Source organism: Lonchura striata, chromosome 3, assembly GCF_050655825.1.
Source record: "Lonchura striata isolate lonStrDom1 chromosome 3, ASM5065582v1, whole genome shotgun sequence".
NCBI classification, from domain to species: Eukaryota; Metazoa; Chordata; class Aves; order Passeriformes; family Estrildidae; genus Lonchura; species Lonchura striata.
The window spans coordinates 60776822-60799816 of NC_140705.1; the positions used below are offsets into that span (position 1 = coordinate 60776822).

At 41.8% G+C, this 22995-nt stretch overlaps 1 protein-coding gene across 1 annotated transcript in view; it reads right to left on the reverse strand.

Moving 5' to 3' along the window:
* The window catches only part of EZR (ezrin), a 36491-nt gene extending 22639 nt beyond the window's left edge, over positions 1–13852 (reverse strand). The window contains exon 1 of the mRNA XM_021540425.4: positions 13692–13852. Coding sequence (XP_021396100.1) covers positions 13692–13703 — 12 coding nt within the window. The 5' untranslated portion in view covers positions 13704–13852. The remainder of the gene's footprint in view (positions 1–13691) is intronic.
* Positions 13853–22995: the final 9143 nt, after the last annotated feature.

A 22995-nucleotide genomic window follows, 5' to 3' on the forward strand; every position in this document is an offset into this window, starting at 1 on the left:
AATAGAAGATGAAGGCTAGAGCTAGAGAGAGCTTCAGAGTAGAGTTTAAATGATTGCAACACTATGGAAAGCAATGGTAGTTAGAATGGAATCTTCTGTGCTTTAGCATTGCCCTTAAGTCATGCATTTGTTTCTTCTGTTGTCCATAAAACAGTATCTTTTCTAATGTTAAGTCAGTAGATCAATCTGTGGGGCAGGTCCAGCCTTTCAGAGTCCATGCACATCAGTAGAGAAAGTTGAAAAATTAAAGTTAATTAAATTCAGAAACACTCTCTTAAGGAGGCAACTCTTTTAAGCATATCTGGAAGAATCTAGACCTAGATAGGAACCCAACAAGACATTGCCTTTCAACCCCATCCTCTCACAAACACCTGGTTTTCAGGTGCAGTGGACACTATGAACACACAGCTGCAGTTTTTTCTAACATTGGATTCTTGAGCACCTTGGTGCAGAACCAGTATCTGATTGCAGGCAACACGGTATCTTTGAAGTTAACCATCCCTCTGCTGACACTGCAGCTCCACTGAAAAACATCCCACACTAAAGGGAAAAGGGCAGGGAGAACAGGGAGAAAAACCCACTGCTCTCAGACACACCATGCTATTGTGGATATTTTGTACTCTGATGCATGTAATCTAATAGTTCACTTGCACAATAAAATAGTTCAGTGAAACCATGAAGTTGTGCAAGTCATTTAAATAAGACCATACAATTTAATTTCAGTAAATACATATGATAAAGGGCACTAAATACCAACTTTTACCCATTAACACAGGACAAACTGGTACTTAACTGTGTCACTTATCATTATCATTAGGCAGGTCTAAATGCCTTAGACAATGCTCAGGAATGTTTTTGTCATCTTTCCAAGGAGAAAGAAAGACCAGAGTCTCCTAAACAGCAGGTTTCCAAGCACGGTATCTTTCCAAGTGGTGACAATTGTCAGTGGAGAAACCTAGATAGACATGCCTTGTTTATTCGGTCACTGGATGTCTGGAAATCCCAGGAGTCACTGATACATTTAAGCAAATCAGCCACATTTTGAACTGGTGTACTGCGCAGCACATTCTATGAAAAACAGTGCGCAGAGCTGTTAAGCTTTATTGCGCACACACATACTGTATGGTTACGGACTTGCTCGTGCTGAAGAAATACAGAAGTCTTAACAAGGAGGACACAGTGGCATTAATAATACTATTAAGAAAGTAGTAGCATTAATCCTCACTTCTGCAGGTCTACTCTTTTACCAGGCAAGAAGCAACTACTAATGGAATAAATAATAGGCAAGCTTCTTGACCTGGGCTGCAATGCATCTGCAAGGACAAAGTAATCTCATTTTGACCTTAGCAACCAGAGCTGTTCATAGACGTGTGTAGTGATTAAATATCTGGTAATAGGAAAAACAACTTCATGCAGCAGCATCAGAAAGGCAATTAAACTGCTCTCTATTCTCCCACATTCCATTCAGTAGTGTTCACTGGTTCCAGGTCCAACAACAAAGAAAGATATTGTCCTAACTGATGGAGTAACTGTTGTCCCAGCTCCTGGAAACTGTTATGGGAAAATTTTCAACTTTGAGGAGGGAAAAAAATCCTAGCAGCTTCAGAGCTCAGAGCTAATCTGCTAACACTTCAGTATCTGCATTCTTCTGTCCTCCACAAGTTACTTAAATCAACAGGTAATGGTTCAGGGACTGTGCAGAGAAGATGACTCTGAGAAGGTAAGTAGCACAAATAACACAGAAGCAACTGCAGAAATATTAGTTCAATTTATGGTATACTTAAAAATGTACTTTATGAACACCAGCATATCAAGAACACAACACTTGGAGACAATTCTGTTTCTTTTCTGACAGAATAACCTGCCTGATGGATCAAATAAAATCTAATAACATATTTGATGTGGTGCTATACAACACAGATTAGGCATACAACAAATCTGAGCCATGTGAAATTACAACTAAATGACAAGGTGTGCATCTACATTCTCCACAGCTTCTTTCAGAGCAGGAGACAAATGTCATGAATATCAAGCAAATGATCAATTCCATTCGCTCCTGCAGGATTGCCAAAACACAGCTTTCGTCTCAGCTGGGCTCAGCACTTTCATCTTGCTGGAACTACAGCAGCGACACATATTCTGACCTTTTCCTGTCAAGCCAAGGTCTTGAAAAGGGGATATAAGGATGGTGGGATTGAGGGAATAAGAAAACAAAGTTTTCTCACAGTCCCTGGAAGATGGAGTACACTTACAAGATCATGAACAGCACCTAGTCAAGAACAAGTAAGTCTTTTGGGAGGACAGTGCTGGAATTCAAAGATGTGGTAAGTCTGAAAAATAGCTATAAGTGTTACACTTGCAGAGATAAGAATGGATAAGAGGCAGAGATGAACAAATTACAGGCTTGCAAACAATGGGCTACAGCAGGACTGTAGACAAGAATGTGGTTTATTATAATCCCCAGAAAAACACCACATTTCCTGGTGTGATGCTATTACATAGAGGGAAAAATTACATTCTTGAGTGTATTTGTCACCGGAAGCATTACAGAAGGTGACTATTCTGTTCTGCCTGCCTGATGACTTGCTAGATGGAATGCTGTCACCCAAATATAAATGCTTCTTTTGGAAAGTCTGCACTGATCTACAGGTCAAGTGTTTCTGGGTTGGTTGCCAGTTGGGGTTTTTTTTAATCTGTATGTGTTTTGGGCTTTTTATTTGTTTGTGGGGGTTTTCTGTTTGTTTCAAACTAGATTTTATTTTTAAACATGTCAGTGATCCCTTTCCAAATGGGAGTTGTCTGAAACATTACATGTTTTATATAGAACACTATAAAAACTTCTAAACCCACATGGAGAAAACCAGCAAAAAGCCCTCCTATTCCAGGCTGGGTAACATGACAAGAAACAATAATTGCTGGAGTGGTAAGATTACATAGCCACTTCCATGCAGCCTTCAGAAAACACAAGTCCAAGTCCTTCCCAGTGCTACATTTTTAAGATTTAAAGGATGTCCTAGAACCTGAAATGAGAAGACAAATTACAGACTCACCATTTCTGCTCTGGAGGAAGGAGAATCTGATTCCTATGAGAATGGGACAGAACTGCACAGCCCAGCAATGAAGAAAGCCTTTCACAGGTTCCTCCCCTGCTCCCATGACAGAATCTTCCATGCACTGCCTGCCTAACATGGAGCATTTCAGAGAGGGCAGTGGCAGCACAGCACAGCAGCCATGAGCCTTCCTTTGCACACTGGGAAGCAGTTTGCAGACAAGGAAGAAAAGAGCCTCAGCAGCTCACAAAATAGGAATAGGAGACAGCCTCACTGGCATGCCCTTGGGTTGACGAGGCAAGCTGGGTTGCCCCCATTTGACCGACCCAGTTTCTCAGCATACCATGCCGAATCAAAATACCCCTGTGTGAACTGAAGGACATGTTCCATTTCAGATCTCATTGTGTTAAACATTGCTTCCTCATTGCAAATAAATGGGAACATTAAGTCACGTTCCAATGGAATTCCTCAGAGTCTATGAAGCAGTTAGGTATTGCTGCATTTGCAACGGGTAAAATTAGAGCTGAGTAGGCTGGTCTGTGTCCTTAAAACCTTGCTTACCTTCCCAGGAGAGGGAGAAATACCACTGAGGTTAAATTGAGTTGTATATAATAATCTATAATCTAGTAGTTACTTTAAAATTGTCCAGTATGATTGTTAGCCTTAACTACTAGTCAGCTTTAATGCAACAGCTTGCTGAATCATATCTTTGGGGGTAATAGTCCTCAATATTTAAGGAGCAATAGCTGTATCAGTTATGCTTAACTGAAGTTTCTTAAGTTTATCCAAGGCAATAGGAGCCCAGGTATTTGCTCTCATGTATGATGAAAAACATTTATGACTTCTTTTGTGGCAGTTTTTGGGAAGAGAAATAAAGTACTCTGAGGGGAAGCCAAGAAAAATTTTGGAATTAAATCTGAAAGCTATACTTCTGGATGAAGTGGAGGGAGGGGGGTTCATGTGAGCAGGAAAATCTTCAATACCCAGACGAGGGGAGTCATCCAGAAATTCCAGTTTTAACAAAGTGGGTGGAATTTTCAGAATGAACTATCCCCTCCCTGCCTACACACACAAACAGGTCACAAGACAGCAAATCCATGGAGTTCAATACTGCAGCAATGTCACTTAACTCTTCTTTGTAATATAGCATGAAACTGTCCTTATAATTGAACATGAACATAATCCTAGAGTGCAAATTCAAACTTTTTTCATGTTTAGATGTGCAGAAGATACCAAACTAAATTACATACCTATCTCAGTTTCCTTAATAAAGGTCTACTATCTCTTCTGTCAGCATGTAGTAACTGCATAGTATGCATCTGTGTGAAAAGTCAAGAAGCAGGCATGACTGCAATTCAGCTCTTTATCTTAGGTCAAGCAATAACACTTTGCATGCCAAAAGATCATTAAGATTTCATGCAGGTGTGGCAAGTGCAAGTGACAGTACATCTCTGATAGCCCTGGTTCCCAAATGCCTAGGGCCCAGACAGACTACCAGCATTCTCCACTTCTGGTCAACTCTGTACAGTTAACAATAACTGCTCAGTGAAATAGTAGAACCATGCAAGCACTCTTCCTAGGGAAAAAAAAAAAAAAAATCTTTTTCTGGTCACTGAAGATTCCCCCAACTCTTTCCTAACAAGCAAACAGTATCATTCTGTCTCAAGCCAGGAACAAGTTGAAAAACTGAAAGACAGAGGCCTATCTAAAACTTTAAAATTAAATTTTATTTTTTATTAATATGAAATTACCTAGGCACAGCTCTACGTTCTGGCAAGACATAAAGCAATGCAGAGTAAGTCTGAAAGGCCCCAGGATACTGCCCTTGAACAAAGCCCTGAACACTTAAGGAGCCCAGGTGTTTTTCATGCAAAATACTTGCCCTCACTCTAGGTGAGGGATGTATTTATACTTTGAACATGATATTACGAAGAAGCAGGAGGGTTTATGGTGTTTCATTGAAATACATTAATGTTCACTTTAAAGACTCTCTGATGCTGTATAATACTCCATTAGCATTTTCAGAATATCTGTGTACAAGCAGCAGTCTGCTCTTTAAAGGAGGAACACACAGCCAATGACAACAGGCTCAACATAGCACCACTGCCTGGATGTGTCACTTACCCTCAATGGATGCTAGGATGGATTTAGGAACACAGAGTGCAGTGACAATAGCTCCTTTGTACATAAAGAATAAATACAGAGGAAAGCTATGCGAACTCCTGCGTACACAGACTATTTTATCATGACAGCTGTTGCATCTAATTAAACATAATGAAGTTGCAAGACTAAAGCTTTACACATGAAGTTTACAGCAAGTCCCACAAGCAATCCTCAAATAAGCTTTATCTCAAGAAGTTGCTCAGAATCCAGAAAAGATCAGATCTTCTGCTGCCTTCTATCAGAAACATAAACATGGGGCCAAGTGCAGATAATACAGAGTTTATCAAGTTTTATCATAACTTCATAGTCTTTTAAATAATTTAACATCTCAAATATTTACACCACATAAAGAAATATCATCCTTCTGCAATCCCCTTGATGGAAAAGAAAAAATAAATAAGTATCTTACAGTCTTGGTCTGGAACACAAACATTTTATGCCTCTGCTTGACTTTTTCACTTGGAAGCAACAAACACACACCTTTCTGCAAAAGGTGAACTCCAAAGTACAAACTCTCAACAACTCGGACAGGATCTGAAGCTGTGAATAATCTAAATAAAAGCTACAACAGCCTCAGAGCTTCCCCTGAATACAAGCACCAATATTGGTGCCTTTTATTCCAATGCTTATACAGAGATCTATGTTCTAGAGGGCAATGTTCATGGAAAACTCAGTGCCATTAGAGAGTCAGAAGTCTGACAGCAGCAACACAGCCTGACAGCACACAGCTCTCAGCACTTTCAATCAACCCTATGGTGGTTGTTCTTCTAGGGTGGAAGAGCAGCACATTACAGGATTATCTGACTTACTCTCCCACAGGACTATGACCCGGGAGTTTAAGGCATCCAAGAAACAACTACTGGAGAAACGTTCTCAGTAACTGTACTCTTCCAAGATAGAGATACTACAGGATGCAAAGCAGTATTTTTGTCAGGTGTGATTTGGAAGATCAAGGATGCTCAAATAATTACTATGCAAGGATCAACTAAGCTAACTAGGATTTCTCAGTTTGGAAGAAAATTAACTGAGGCTAGGACATAGGAGCACATAGCCTCCTGAGCTACAAGAACAGATGAGACAAGGAACATGTGTTCATGTAGCACTGTAGCAAGGAGGTTTGTAGATAACTTTCCAAACAATGTGAAGGTTATCTAGGACAGCCTTTGTTAAAGTATACTATGGATGTTGAAGTTCACAGGGTTTTAAAGCAAGACTGGACAAGTTCACAGAAATCCATTTAGTAACTCATTATATAGGACCTTTCAACCTCCAATACCTCAGAGGAAAGCAATGGTGCATATCTTTGAAATACTCTTCCTCAGGCATCAGCTTTTGGCCAACATCAGAGGTGTACTATTAGGCTACAAGGGCTTCTGCCTGACCTACAAGGCCAGCCATGTTCATATAGACATCAAAGTGCAGAAGGAAAATTATCTCCATTTACTTAGGGAGAAATAGCAGTGCAACAAGTCACACAACAAGGCACAGTAATGATATTTGTTCATTCTGCATTCTAGATACAAATCCTTTTGTCAGAGAGATTTTTGTTTGAGATTCCACTCTTCTGTTTTACCTGTTCCATATCAGCCTCTTTCATTTTACTCACAGACTTCTGTGGAACACACTTCATGGCATCTGTGAAATTTCTTAGTGGGGTTATGTGATGTGATCACATCTGACAACTCAATAATCTATGTGCAATACACTACAATGCTTCCACTTCTCAAACAGCATGCAACAGGTATTATTTGCTCCCAGATAAAGGTAGGTCATGGCTAGTCCTGGAATGTCACCTAAGCACAAAGGTATTGCTCTTGAGCAGTTACAAATCATAAAGGAAAAGTGATTGCAAGGACTGTCAAAGTACAAAAGTACCCCTTCGTAACCCCTAAAACAGCTTAAGGGCTTCTTAGATGAAAATCTTCCCACTCCCCTCACTATAGATGTGTGATGGCAAACAAATATGGTCCTGTGGCTCCCAAAGTGTACCTTCAGCACACTGACAGCAGATAAAGTCCCTTTCAAGAGTTTGTCTGCACAGCTGTGACAGTTGCTATGAAGAACTATTCGCCCCCACACTGAGATCACTGAGTGTCAATTATGCAAATCACTCCACCACACACCATAGTTTGTGCAGCAGGAATTCTGTACAATCACCTCTACAGAGACAAAAAATTAAGCTCGTTAAGTGTACTAAGCTAGGTGTTGAAGAACAATTTTAGCTCCCACAAGTAACTCTGAAGACAGTACAGGCTTCAAGTCATCTACTGGGTTACACAGGCTAAATTTAAAATGTGCCTGGGTTCAAGAGTGAGATTTTTTTAGTCTCTGCTTCTTCAGATAGCAGACAGCTCACGGACCTGCTCTCTGCATCTACACAGTGGTAGTCTCTTGGCAGAACTGAGTCACTCTAGAGTAATTTTGTAAGCCTGCTCAAGATTCAGGAACAGGACATCCATCCACTCATCCCCAGAGAATTCTCTCTCACACAGAGGTTAGAACAACTACAGCAAGTGTGGACTTCTTCATGCAAAACAAGAGAGGAAGAGATGGTGATAATAACACCTCAGAGTTTTACACAGTAGCTATAGCACTTGCTCGTGAAAGTGAGAGGGAGAAGTAAATGCACACAAACCACACCGGGCAATCACATGCTCTCCTCTCAAAGGAAGCAAAAGGCTACAGATCTTGTGTAGAGGGTCTCCTCTGCTGAACCTACACTGCAGGTAGCCAAATACAAGTCCATGGTCATCAGCAACAGCTTCTCTTACTCAATTATTGGGCAGAATACTGCATGTTAATTTTTAGAGTCAGGGTTTTTCTTTAATGGACAGTTGCTACTATGAGGCGTCCATCACCCTTGGCTGAGCACATGGCTGCTACTCATGAGAGTAGGTGCAGAGAAGGCAAGTGAATTTCCCCACTATAAAACTGGAACTACAAACAGAAACAAAATCTGGATCTGAACAGATGAGCAATATGGAAACAGCATGGTTAGTTGTTACACTGAGCTATGCCTTATTTCCAGCCTCGTATAGCAACAATTTTCCCTTCTCCTAGGTGCACACACTGCTGTTCTTCGTATTTCTCAGCTCACAGGGTAAATGTTATCTGTTGCAGAAACGAGGCTTCAAAGCAAGCACACAACACAGCTAGAGCACATTACTTAACAGTGTGCAGCATAGTCCAGTGATCCTGGGCAGCACTGCCTTCCATCAAGGTCAATCAAGTGATTATGGGATTTACAGTGCATGTAAAGCTCTTTGGGCCAAACAAGAACGACACTGATGTGGGAATCTTCAGTGGTCATCAAGAAGTCTTATTCTCAAAAAGTCCTGACATATCACAGCTTTTTTTCATGGACAAAGGAAGATGTTCATGTGGGTGGAGGAAGAGAACAGAACAGGAAGGCTTATCTCCCTCCTTTTGACCTTTAAGAAGGTTAAGAAATTCTTTAATTAGTGACTAACAACAGTTAACACCCTTGGTTTCTCTGTAGCAGCTAACATCCCACAAACTGCCCTCAGAAATGCTTACTCAGCTCACACAGTAAATAAGGGTTTTGGCAAACTGAACTCATTCTCTTATAACTTTATTCATCTCCTTAAATTTACTAGTCACAGAATCCTACACTTTTCTTTTGCAGCAGTGAGCGACCACTTGGCAAATGGAAGCTTCCTTGGGTTTCCATTTTGCCCCAGGGTGAGTATACATCTCCTGATATCAAATACACCATACACTGTATCACCTGATGGACTGCAATTAGTGCTTACAAGGGTAATATTTTATTATTGACTAAATCTATAGCCATCCATAAGCTAAGAGTATTTTAATTGATTGTGAACACTTAAAGATATGAAAAAGTATTTTTATTTCAGTCCACTTACAGGAATCTGCTGTAAAGAGCTCTGAGATAAAACCACACTGTGTAGTTAGAAGATGCATAGTCAAGAATAAATTGAGAAGATCTCAGAACAATTACTAATATTCATTGTTTATATTTAGAAATAAATTCCTATCACTATACTTGCATAGTTTTTGGCTAGCTTATCAAAAGTTTGTTGAATTTTAATGCCATAGTCTGTTCACAGACAGATAAAGGTTTGGCAGAAGACCTGTATTCTGAAAAAACAACTTGAAGACAGCACACACATATATTCAACATCAAACAGGTATGGAAGACTTGTCTAACCACTAAATGCCTAGCACACACCAGCCCATTATTAACAACACAGGGCTGGGAAAACCCTTTTGAGACATCAGTTCCAGTTCCCCATTCCTACAGGAAGAAGCATTAAATTGTGTACTGTCAAATTTTATCTTAAGTATGTTAGGTCTTGGAATAATCTTTTAATAAGACCAACAGGGAAGGGAAAAAAACATCCTACCCACTTACAACTCCCTCCCTCCCCCCCCACCATATATGCTTAATTGTTCTAAAAGTTTAAAGTCTCTTAAACCACAAATTGTATTTAAAGCATTCTCTCTCGTCTTTGGCATTTAAATTCTTTACATTTTACTACACAGGTGAAGGAAGAGATAACTCCTTGAATTCTACCAGGATGAAATAGCCAATCACCCTCTTAAGTTGGAATTTTGTCTGTGGTCATCCCAAATGCACTCTCTAGGTTTTGCTTTGAATTTGTCTGTCCTGGGCACAGGTAAGTACCTACATTAAAGGAAAGCTCTCACTAGAACCTTCTATTAATTCCTTCTGTCAGAGAAGCCCTACACTTTGCACATGACATGCACAACAGGACAGTTACACTACCACTGATTAATCCATCTCCTTCTAACCTATTTAGTGAGGGACCTTCTTTCCCCACCAAGTATATAAACTTCAAAGTTTAACTGTATGCAAAGCGACCTTATTACCCCCAGCCTTTCAATCTCCTTTTTATGTTGGCCCTCTGCATCAATAATACTTCCCCCTCAACAGCATGACATGAACAGATTTCATTACTATGCTCAGCTTTCTGACTGCAGGTCATTAATAAAGGTATTAAAAAAAAGGTACCTCTGGATATTATTCATTTGTATTTTCTCTTTAGGATCAAAAGCTGCTAGACTGCATTTACTGCTATCCTCTCTTTACAGAGTTTTATACACATTCACGCAAGTATTAGAAGTTCTTGTGTGACACCAAATCAATCTTTGCTATGCTGCAAAGCTAATTTAATTTCTTGTGAAGCTTTACATTTTGTTTTTTCCCCCCAAGAGGAAACAAAGAAAACCCAACCCAAACCAACCAAACAAAAAATCCACCTTCAATAAAGTAACCAAGAATGCTGTTAGATCAGATCAAATTAACAGCTCTATAGACCCGGGATCACATTTCCTTCTTCGGTAAGCACTGTTCATTAGCCCGCAGCCATGCTGTTCTAGCCACAATTTATTAGATTGGTTTGTTTTGCAAGAGATACAATACACCTAAAACACTGTAAGAAATAAACTACTAGCATTAATCTAGGAAAAATGCACAGAGCACACAGACAGTCACTCCAGTCATGAAATGAAGCAAGGCTGAGCAAGTAAGTTTATTTAGCATTTAGCAAGCAAGTTTATTTAGCAATAATTTCCAGATAAAACAGCAAGATTTGGACAAGAGACACCTTTTGCATTTCCTTACAAAATAATTCACTACCTGTAAAGCCTAGTGAACCTTTGTACAGATTAGATAGAAATCATGCATCTGAACTGTTGATGAACTCCCAGCCATAAACCCTCATGAACTGGGTATAGGTTATATATTTATAGCTTACCTTGGAGAGATCTCATTATTTTGTAACTGCTACACATGGCAGAATGGCTGTGTTAAATTACATATTAAAACGTGTCTATATTAACAAATATACTGATTGCATTATTATTTTCTGGACTTTTACTAAAATTTATTTTGAGCATAGTAAGCATGCATCAGATACAACTAATTGTGACCAAATGTTATCACAGACTCGGGAAGTCAGCTTTCTAGCACTTCACTTTGGTACTCAATTAAAATACAAAATCACTAATGTCCTACTGTTAATGGATTTGCTAGTTGTTTACTATGAAAAAATAAATTACAAACACGATCCATAAGCTTTGTGTGTGCATTTATAATTTTTGTTAAATCAATCGTTTCATATAAAGGTTTAGCTTATTGGGTTGTGGGTGGAGGGGCCAGAGGGAAAGATGTTGCCAAAATTTTGCTTTCTGTTATCATAATCTTTATTTGTAAGTAACTGACGACCAGTGTGTGTGAGACTTCACACACAGCAGCATGAAGTCTGCCAAGCAACACCGTATTTACTTATGGCATGTAGACAGGACACATGCAAACAAGCACAGGTAATAAATATTTAGCATCCATGCTAAATACCAAGCAGAAACACACTGCTTCCCTGTGCATCCCAAGAGGTTGTGCTATCATTCCTCACACATGCCAAAGGCTGTTGTCACATTCATCCCAAGCATAGTTCTGCCTCTGGAGTGACAGCCTTACATCCTCCCTCCATGCAAACTGACACGAATCCTATTTAGCTGTATTAAGATTAAATGAGCTGAGTTGGGAAGGATCCAAATCCAGTCTCAGTCTAAAGCAGACAGACTGAACAGAGTGTTTTACTAAAATAGCCTCTGCAAAATACCTCTTTTTCATTTACAATAAGGTGGCAGTTAGCCCCACTAAACAGAAGATTAAGTAGGAAAAACGCTTATATTTAGAAAGTATTGACACAGAGTCTTGTCCATAAATGCTAGCCAGAAGGTCATATCTCAGAAGTCTTTACAGTACTACTGTCCTTCCCCAGTGGATGGTGGTTTATACCATCCACCTTTGTTATTCACTGTCTACTGAGCCAAGAAACAAAGAAAAATCACCATCTCTGAGGGAATACAAACCTAGCCTTGCCAAGCAAAAGGATAAACACAGCTGTATTTTTTTAAGAGATTAAAGAGTTTTTGTACACCTATCCATGGCTTCCAGTGAGACTTAGTCCTAAACCAGGATTTCAGATTATTCTAACCAGGATATTTCAAGAAAGCACTCTGTAATTAGCAAACAGCTAACAAGGCAGAAAGAGATTATTCACACACGACCTTTTATAGCCATACTTTATAAATTATATATTTGCTTCCCAGTTACAGAAGGGCCCTCTCAGTTAGATGTTATTATATGCAGCAATATATCACCTCCTACTGATGAAATACAGCCAGAGAGACTGAACATTTATCAGTTCTTAGGACTGAGCACAGTTTGGTTTTGGCTGTTTTTGTCTTTTGTTGGGTTGGGGTTTTTTTTTTGGTAGGTCTGTAGAAACTGCTTATGTAAGTTAACCTAAGTACTTTAAAAAAAACAAAAGTTCAACTAACTTTAACGTTATAGTGATAAAACATTAATTACTTATTACCACAAAGATAAGCTTGTTTGCTCTTATTTCACATTTCATTTAAGTGAGCTAATACATAAGTCCTTCACTGCATTGCATTTTAAGAAATGTTGCCTCTATTGAAAATACATAGTAACAACAATCTGTTCTGATTATGCTCTTCAAAGTTCAAAAGTGCGTCTGCTCCAACGACTGCTCAAAGCGCCGCATTAGGCAGTTGGCGCTCCAAGGGAATTACCGTCTCTAACCGGCACAGTAGCAGCAGACTTTAAAATAAAACAAACAAAAAAACCCACTAGAAGGTCGGAAGGGGAGGCGGTGAGGAGGTGGTGGTGTCAAGAGAAAGAAGGAGGGATAAAAAAGACCGTTCAATTGAAAAAAAAAAAAAAAGTCCAACCAAAAAAGGAAACAGGTCTTCGATAATGCCTGGTAAAGATCAGCGTGGAGAAGTTTTAATAAAAGTCCCTAGAATTTATTTTTTAGGTGGCAAAACAAGGAGAGAACAAGCTTCTTCCTATTCTTTACAGATGCATACATGCTTTACAGATGCATACATGCTTCCTGTAGATAAATGCATAGGCCACAAGCATACTAAATGGCAGCCGGCGCAGTTGTAGCATTTCTCGTTAAGCGGGAGCGTGATGAAAGCTCTTCTTTCGAGAGTTACTCGGGAGCTCTGTGCATGTCTAGCACGGAAGCGCTGCACAGGACGGAGCAAACCCACCGCCCGATCTCTGGAGCACAGAGATCCGGGGCTCCGTGCTCCCTTTCCCGGCGGCGGGACGGCGAGGAGAGCCTCCAGCCCACCCGCGGCCCTGCGTCCGCAGGCAGCCGCCCCAGCGATCCTCCCGCTCGAGCAGCCGCCGATGTGGCTCCCGAGTCCCGGCGCCGCCCACAACTTCCCGGGGCGCTCGAGTCGAAACGCCCCGAACAGTGGCGGGGAGCAGGGACCGGGACTCAGCCCTTCCAGCCCGGCAAAAGCCCGCGCCGCGACACCCGGAGGCGACCGCCCCGCCGGGCACCCGGGCTCGGGCGAGTCCCCAGCGCCGGGCGGGCGGGCCCCGCTGCGACCCCGCGGAGCGCCTCCCTCCCTCCGCGCCCCACTCACCGGCTTCGGCATTTTGAGGGTTTTGAGAGCTGCTGCTTCTGCTACTCCCGACACAAACGTTCATGCGGCGCCCGCCTCGCCTCTGCCGAGCGCCCCGTGCGGAGGAGGTGTAGGAGGAAGGAGCCGCTCCCGGCCACGGCGGCAGCGCAGCCCGCGAGTGCGGCGCCGGCCGCCCGGCGGCGGGTTAAGTACGGCAGGTGGGGCCCGGCCGTGACTCACCGCCGCCGGCCATGCCGCCGCTCCCCCCGGCGCCTGCCGAGCGCGGCACCGGCCTCGCCCCACTGCGGGGCACCCCTGCCGGCTTGGCTTCGACGTCCCCGGCGCGCAGGGGGCACCGCAGCCCCGGCAGCCCCGAGCCCCCGCCGTGAGGGACGGGCGGGCGGCAGGTGCGCGGGCGGCGCCGCCCGAGCCCCCGGGCACGGCCGGGCCGCGCGGGCCTCGTGCGGAGCTCTCCGCGCACGGCCCCGGCCCCGCGGAGACCCCCGGCCCGGCCCGGCCCGCCGCGCCCGCACCTGCTCGGGCCTCGCCGGAGTCGGCGCTTCCCAAGCCTCTGGATGGCACGGGGAAAGCGTCCGGCACAGGCGTGATGCCTTAGGGGTGGCCTGTAATAGTTGCTGTGTTTCTTGGGAGTGCGAGGTCAGAAAATTTGATTACTTAGCAAAACACAGGCTTGCTTTGTGTAGTAAAGCATATTTTCAGCAATGTCAGCAAAAGAGAAAACTTTGAAAATCCATCTAAGCTCAGGAACTATAGAGTATACTTCAGCTGGTTCTGACTTTTCGTATAGCCTAAAAAAGTTCATGCAAGTAGCGTAACAATTTATAAGCATATACAGAAAGCAAAGTTTGTCTCTCTGCCCCTTGTTCCTTCTCCCTCCTCACCCATGAACGTAATGCACTTCTGTGATAGTGTCTGCCAGGAGCTGCTGGCCTTCCACTGCATCTCCTTGCTTGGCTGGTCACAAGAGCACATTGATTTACATAGTCATGGGCAACGAACGGCCTGTAGCACTGTGCCAGCAATGGCACATAGCTGAGCTGTGAGATTGAGGAAATTGTGCAGCTTGTACCCAAGCTGCTGTCTGCAACACCCCACTTCAACCACTGTCTGTCTGTTTAGCATAGGACATAGGATGGGAACAGGGAGGCATAGAACCAGAAAAATAACATCCACTACATGGAAAATATAGAGGGCAGGAGAGAGCCTGGGAAATATCAAGGGATGGTGACAAAAAGGACAGCCCAAACAATACAAGTCTTGCTTTGGCAGAGTTCCAAATGGTGTCTTCCCCCACAGAGTCCACCAAGCAGCACTTGGTTGTGCCACATTAAAATAAAAGAATCATGACTGTGTCAGGTCTGTGAAAGAAAGGGGAGGGGAGCCAAGTTGGAGGCTGAGAGAATTAATGGTAATATTCCTTTTCTGTTGCACGATCCTCAGAGATTAGAGGCAGCTTTACCATCAAAACAGAGCCATGGGGGTGGCAGCTTGCAACAGCAGGTGAGAAGAAATAGTCTAAGCTGAACAGCTTCCAGGAAAAGGGCCATGGGATCAGACATCCTTGGGAAACAGATATGACCTCCATTTTCAGTTGAAACAATTCCACTGAGATTTACAGGTTAAGTTAACAAAATATGCCGACACTCAGTTGGATTGGGTTAATTTAACAAAAATGTGATTTGTGAAGACACTTTCTATGCTCTTCTGTTAAGCAACAAGTTTATGGTGGGATTCATGCCTTATTCAGCAGGATGACACTGGAAATAAAGCAGACCAAATTATCAGAGTGTTTTGGGTATGCTGCCAACCACAAGAAACAACCGCTCCAAGTAAGAAGTGCTGTAAGAACCCAGCTTCTGCAGCTCTCACTCAGAACCCTAAGTGACATTCTTAGATATTTTGGGGAGGGGACAGAAAAGGATAGAGATGAGATATTTTCATGCCATAGTCTTAAAATCCAGATTTTGGCTGTGACTGAAAACAGAGAAGTCAAAACAAACGTGTGTGTCTGCATCCCCTTGAAACAAAGGATTGCATGGATCTAATGGGAAGCCCATATTCCCAAAATCCTTTCCTGTCTATAGCTCAACATGGGCACAGAGACCATCACTCTGGGGCTTCACATTGAAGAAACTCCATGTCAGAGAGATATCTAATACATCATATTTAGTCAGGTAAGTATTTGTTCCCATATGTTAGTTACATATCCAAGCTTAACCCCCTGGTTTTGTTGGGTTTTTGTTGTTTTGTTTTTTTTTTTCCGAACCCTTACCATTGCTTCCTAAACACACAAACCTAGGGGCAAAAGGAATTTAGGTGACTATTAATTATGTGTGGCAACATACAATCTCTAGGTTCCTGTTTGCCACAGCACATAAACTTGTGCCATTTTCCCACAGTCACCTGCAATACATGGGGAAAGGTAGATACCTCAATGGCATCCTTAACTACCAGCTTGCCCAGTACTGCTCCACCCAAAACCAGCCACTGTGAACATACTGAGCTTACACAGGAAGAATTGTCTTCAGTGGAAGGAACCAGAATAATTGCCAGTTTGGAGTATGTCGTAGATACCCTTCGCTTCCTTCCTGGGCTTTTTCCTCATGCTAGGTGTGTTTTCAAACCCTCTTGCCTGCAGAGCTCAGTACCTTATTGAAGACTTGGCTAGGTAGGTGTCTTTGTGACAGTACAAAACTCTCTTCTACAGCTGGGTCACTCAGCTCCTTCCTTTTTATTTCTCTCCCCACCTGTCCCCTAGAAGGATGGGAAGGTATATAATGCAAGCCCCTTCTTCCCTTTTATACAGAATCTTTCCCATCCTTTCCAGACACAAATCAGTTCCCCTCTGCTCCAGAGTGATGGTAAAAGCCCTCAGTTCTCTGGATTTCCTGAGAGTACACTGAAAGTTAGTATATTGAATTTTGAGAGTATGGACATTGTGTATAATACCGATAAGCATTGTATACAAATGCTTAGAGACTGGATCCCCTTTGGAGTGTGTGTGAGGGAGTATCGAAGAAGGCGTGAAATGGGCACAAAACAATCAACCCATGTCAAGACATCCTGGGGCAGAAATTCAAGTATAGAAAAAAATATACAAATATGCAATCTGGGGAAAATTCCACATTACAACTCTATAGAACTTGGTTACTTCTGGATTTAGGCATTAGCTAAGCAAGAGAGAGCTTTTATGGCCACCCTAACCATATCATTTTCAGTCAGACTTCACAATTAAGCATAAGACCCAAATCAAAATGAAGCCTTTAAGTCACAGGATTAAGATCTGCTCTGATCCTGCACTTACTCTTAACCTGCTTTATTAAGAGGATAGCATTACCAACTATTTACAGGAATTAATAAGGCAGAGAAGGTGACGAAAGAATCCGAATTGCACAGCAGGTCAGTAGCAGAACCCAGTTTCTGTCTTCTTCCCTGTAACAGTTCCTGTGACTTACTGACCCCTAACCAAACTGTGTCATCCTCATTAAGCCTGCCTTCCTTCTTTTAGAGAGAAGACTAATTTCATTTTCCTGTTATCCTTTAAGCTGTAATAAGATTTAAACTTGATGTGGATAATTTAGGAATTCCAAGTACTTGTCTGGGTTTGCCCAAGCAAGTCCTATCACTATGAAGTGGCTTTTGCTTAACAGGCTTTGTGCCAGCCAATTTTTAGTCAACATAAAACTTCCTAAGTCAGATCATCCTGGAACTGGGAAACATGAAATCTTGTGCCCTAAATCCATTATTCTTTTTTGCTCATGCAGAATCAATAGTCTCAAGAACAGAGAGATCTAAACTCCCTGTTTCTCTGAATAGAAAATTTCATCCAGGTTAGGCAAGGCATAGCTGGAAGAGTTTTGCAGATTCTCTGTTGGTTTGTTTGCAGATTTTTTACTAACAAAAACCTATAGCAGCTAACTGTCCTCTTGACAACTCACAGACTATGCATTTAGTATAGAAGCTAGAAGAAAGGACATTCATTAGAGTAGTTAATGGAAAGGATGCCACGTTCTGAGACATACATAGATTTAAGGAGATTTGCTCTCATGTAGGACAGTCAAGAGTCTTTGATTTTCTTTGTGAACTGGAAGAGCTGTAAGAGGAAAAAGAACCACATGGGATTACTGACAATAGTTTCTTTTTCATTGTGCATAGCTGAATAAGCAGTTTATTACACATTGCACATTCTGAAATTTTGGCATTATAATTCCTGAAATGTCAGACTTCAGGAAGAGTGACCAAGGACCTGGTGAGATGTAGTTCTGCACTGAGAGCTACTTCCCCACTACCCACACTGAGCTTACTGAAAACTTGACAGAATGAGGTCACAGTGGACCAGCATCTATTGGCAAAGCCAATGTCTTGAGACATTCTCTGGGTTTCTTATGAAGAGGATAAATGGTGTAAAAGAGCACAAGGCTTGTGCCTCATTTTTGCTTGTTCCTATGAGAAGCTGCTGCCAAGTTCAGTTGCTTATTGTTCCTACATGAAAAGCTACTCTTGCCAGGTTCAGTTTTTTGTTGCTTTGCTATTTTTTTTTTCCAGTAAGCGTAGATTGAGTTTTTTTTTTCCTGAACCAACAAGAGGTTAGGTGCATTCAGGCCTGGAAATAAACCTCATTCAATGATCCAGTGGTTACATGCTGGGAGATCCTTATCTTTGCCTTCCTAATCGATGATCCTAATCATCAGTTTGTCTTCCAGCAGCACCCTCAGGTAGTCCTTGGGATTATTTGACTCTTTGATTGACCATCATGGAGCCCTACGAGGACATGGTAAATTATGAAGAAAAGTATATATAGTTAAGTTTATGAAAGATTATTTTAAAATGTTGTAAGAAGGAAAAATAATCAGACAAGACTTCAGGCTTTTATCTGGTTTGTTCTTACCCATCATAAAAGGAGAGAAAAGCTTAAAGGGAGATTAGGTTTCTTCTCAATAAGTTGTAAGAAGCCTAAACACAGTTTGCTTTCAGTTCCCATAAGAGTTGTCTTAGTAACTTCTCTAGTAACACATTCTTCTTCCACAGGAAACTTTCACAGGGTGTGATGCAAAGTGTGCAATAAAATCTTCTTTTCAACTAAAACAAAATATAATTTGGCATTTACATTTTGTGTACAATGAGACTGAGAAATTATTTACAATGGATGGGGAATGCAAGACTTAGTGGTAGGTAAAATACAGATAAAATATTACTCAAAGTAAAGGCAGGTTTAAACATGAAAGTGACCAGGGAAGGAAAGTCTATGGTAATCATCTTTGTAACTGAAATCCACAATGAATTATTGATCTACCAACAAATAAACAAATATAAAAAGCACTGAGAGTTTTCTGAATCTATTGAATAAGAACAATCATGTGACAAACCATTGTTTAAAAATGTGTGAAATGACGAATGAAGTTCATGACATACTGAATTTGTAGAGATTATACCACATGTGTAAATCCAGCAATGTTTGTCCAAGGCTCAAAGCAAATGGAAACTAGGGCCAACGCAGCTTTTACGTCTTAAAATGAAATTATGATCTTAATACTTATGATAAGAAAGGAAAGAGGAAGGGAGTTCCCCTGGTTAAGTAATCTCTATTTCACCTTGATATCTTCCTTTGTGCTTTCTATTTGAAATCTGATTAAAAGCAGAGCTGAGTGCCATATACTGCAAATACCCCCTGCAAATACCCACTACATCCAAGCACTTTCTATGGGAGCAGCTCTTTTTAGTGGCTTTTTTTTTTTTTTTTTTTTTTTTTAGTTTTGTTGGGTTTTTTCATTTGGCTGATTTTGCTTTTTAACATCAATGTAGAGACATGTTGAGATAGTGCTGACAAAAACTGCATGTAACAAACATTAACTGACTTAGTTCATGTGTTTCATAGACAGAGCACAGATCTGTGTTTAGAGCAGGTGAGAATGGTAAGGAAGGTGGGGGCAAAACAAATGCCCACTGTTTTTTTTTACTCTAAGTTGTTTTATAATTACATATATTGGTGACATTTGTATTGCTCTGACTGTGGGAATGAGGCTGTAAAAGTTCAAAACCACAAGTAATAAGCTATTTCAATTTAACTAAGGGTGTCCAAACTCAGAATTTCAGGGCTAAGAGTGCAAAGTTCAATGTACAATTTATAGACAGGGTACCTTTTCTTTTCCTGCGATATGATACTGACTCACACCTTTTAAGATCAGTTTTAAGGTCACATTGTTTGACTTTCAGCATAAACTAAGCTCTTGAGTTTCACCTGCTGATTCTCAAATCCAGCATGTAATATTAGAAAGGCCTTAAACCCCAGTCTCAAGACTGAATGGCAGTGATTCTACCTCCTGATCAGTTCTCTCCAGAGCCAAGTGCTCTCTCAGTGTAAGCTTTGAAAGCTGTTTACATTGACAGGTGCTTGTACTTCTCATTCAATTTCAGAAGCTGCATTATCTATAAGGCAATTCACAGTTAAATACTCAGCTAAAATAAAACATCTAGCATGGCTCTTGCCTTGCTTAAGTCAGTAATATAAGCAGGGCATTATTATGCAATTTGGTGCCAGACCATTTTCTCATATTTTTCTCTAATTGAAACAGAAAAAAAAAAAATTGATGCAGAGGTTACTGGGTAAAATTCAGAAGTCCCAAATATCTAGCCTATTTTGCTGTTCAGGACTAGCTCTTTCAGATATCTTCTCATATTTTGCCTAGCCTGGTTTAAGTGCTCTATGCAACACAGCTCTCTTTTGTAGTGTAAGACTGGTGAAAGACAGAATCTAATAGCAAGAGAAACAGAAAATATGTAATATTGGGGATCAGTTTATTACTAGTCCATACATTATCTCTCCTGCTCTGCATCACTTGTGTTTGCTGCAGACATGAACATTTCCAAGTGTTATTAGGAGAAGAAGTTGTTTGTTCTCTCTCATACCACAGTTTCCCAATAGCAGTGCAGGCTGCACAGGGAGCTCTCAGTACTGAGTAAGGAGAGAATATACTAATGGAGATTCTTCACACAGATAAAGGAGAGTAGCTTTGACCTCAGTGTGTCATGAGTAAGACACCAAGCTGGAGTCTGAAGTACAAGTATCCACCTGTCTCTTGGGAAATCCTCTGTTTGCTCTGTGATAACAATAATGCTGAAAACAGGCGGGCACTGATGAAGATGTACGACCAAGTACAAGGGAGGTACAAGCAGGGTGACATTTCTAAGCAAAGTAGAACACTTCCTACTTTCACCAGACCTGAATTTTAACTCTGATAGTTTGCAAGGACTTACCTGGAACTGTACCTCAATTAAATATTCATTCATGAGAAAAAAATATTTGTGTTTCATAGCAAACAGCTCATATACAATTTACAAATGGCTACATATATCCTTAATTGGTTTTCAACCACCCTGCTAAACACTGAGGACAAACGAAATCCATTTTATGTCAAGGTTGCAGATACACAGTCACCTTATCTAATCAGCCCCAGCTGCCTTAAAGGCAGTAACTCAGAAACAAAGAGGCTACCAAACCAAATAACTTCTGTGAGGCTTTCTGGAGGAGAAGGGGATCAGGTTGATTACTGTTCACCTGCCACACTGAGGCATGCAGGTAACCTGCAACAAAGGGAGTTTTCAGTGCTTCCCAATGACACACCTACCCTGTGAAGTAATTACCTCTGACGCATGACACAAAAGATAAACAACAAGTCTTGTAGCATGTTGGCTAGCAACTCACCAAAACACTTTGGAAAATATCAGTATGCCTCCTTTAAAATACTGGGTGAATTTCACCTGTTTACAGCAGGTAACTCAGGACCTGGGCATTAACTGAGTAGCACTCAAGCCTTCAGAATAAAGCTGATGTGCTGCCTCGGATGTAACAAGGATGTCAAGCAGACTTGATTTGTTCCTAGGAAGAACATAGCTCAGCAGTTCATTTATTTAATAAGCTGGTTATCTTGTACAGGTGGCATGATGAATTCTTTGGTCTCTATGAATAAAAGAGAAATGTCAAGATGAGAGGGGAAAATCTGTCATATGTAACCTTAGGAACACCTTCTGCTATGGTTTCATTTGTGTGATGTTTCAGCATTCACCAGCAACACCTTTGGAGCGCGATTCATTGGTCCACTGCTCTGTTTTCATCTTCAAGTACTTCCAGTGTGGGAGGAGAAGGGTGAGGTGCTGCTGGACTCCAGAAGTAGGGTGTTGTGTCCCTCCACCTGGTATCAGTTGAGCGTGAGGATTAGGTGACTACAGAGCCAGTGCTTCATGAGCTAATTGTTCAGTATGTTTAATTATCTCGGAACGGTAAAAATGTTGTTGCAGCAATCAGAAATGAACTAGAGTTTCTGTATCCAAGAAGTCTGTCTGGTTTTCCTACCCATGCCATTTGACCTTATGGACCTTGCTTTTTGGCCTTGTGGACTTTGGGTAATTTAGTACAAACATATGTCCATTAGAAATCTTTATAGTTGTACCTTGGATCATCGCCAAAGCCAGGCCCAGTTTGTTTCTGAGTGAGACCAGGAGCACAAGAGCTGGGAACACCTTGTAGTCCTGGATGAACCATATTGTCCCTAAGGCATGCCACGCTGTTACGTATGACATTTTCCAGTGAGAAAGTGGATTGTCCTTTGTTGCTCTCCCTGGCTGTATCCTGCCTGCCATGGCAGATGTAGAGGGAGGGGGAAGTACAGTATCAAGCAATGGCCTCCTTTTGCAGCATTCTGATGTAGGGCCATTGCTGTGAGCTGCTGTCACAGTAAGGGCCATGGCAGGTATCAAGGCCTGTTTGTGACCCAGTGTGTTGAAGCGCCCAGGACAGACTCACTTCAGAGTGTCCGAGTGCTCTGGATTGAGGGGTGCAAATAGCTTCTTGCCTGCCACCCATAGGGAATGTGGTCTTTGAGCCCTGTTTGCAAAAGCCTGCAAGAAGGGCTCAGCTGTCTCCACATCTACACGGCAGTCCAGACCTGCGGGGTGGTTTCCCTGTCCAGCCCTGCATGGCTGCTCTGCCAGGCAGGACAACTGCACAGAATGGGAAAGCTGAGAGTTCTGGCCACTGGCCCGGTTTCTCTTTACCTGTTAGACATGGTGAGGCAGGAAAACACCAAAAGGGCCTTAGAGATGACAGCAAAACAGGGTGTGCATGCACAGCTGATTCACAGGGTGGAGTAACTGCCGGACACACTGGCAAAGCAAGACACTGGTCTCACAGGTGGAGACTCTCTGTAGAGAAGATGTGCCTGGGAGGGTTCAGGGATCTCGTGGAGAACTGCACCTAAGGTACTCCCAGAAAGTCACGTGGACAGGACTAACGAAAGCACTTCACACA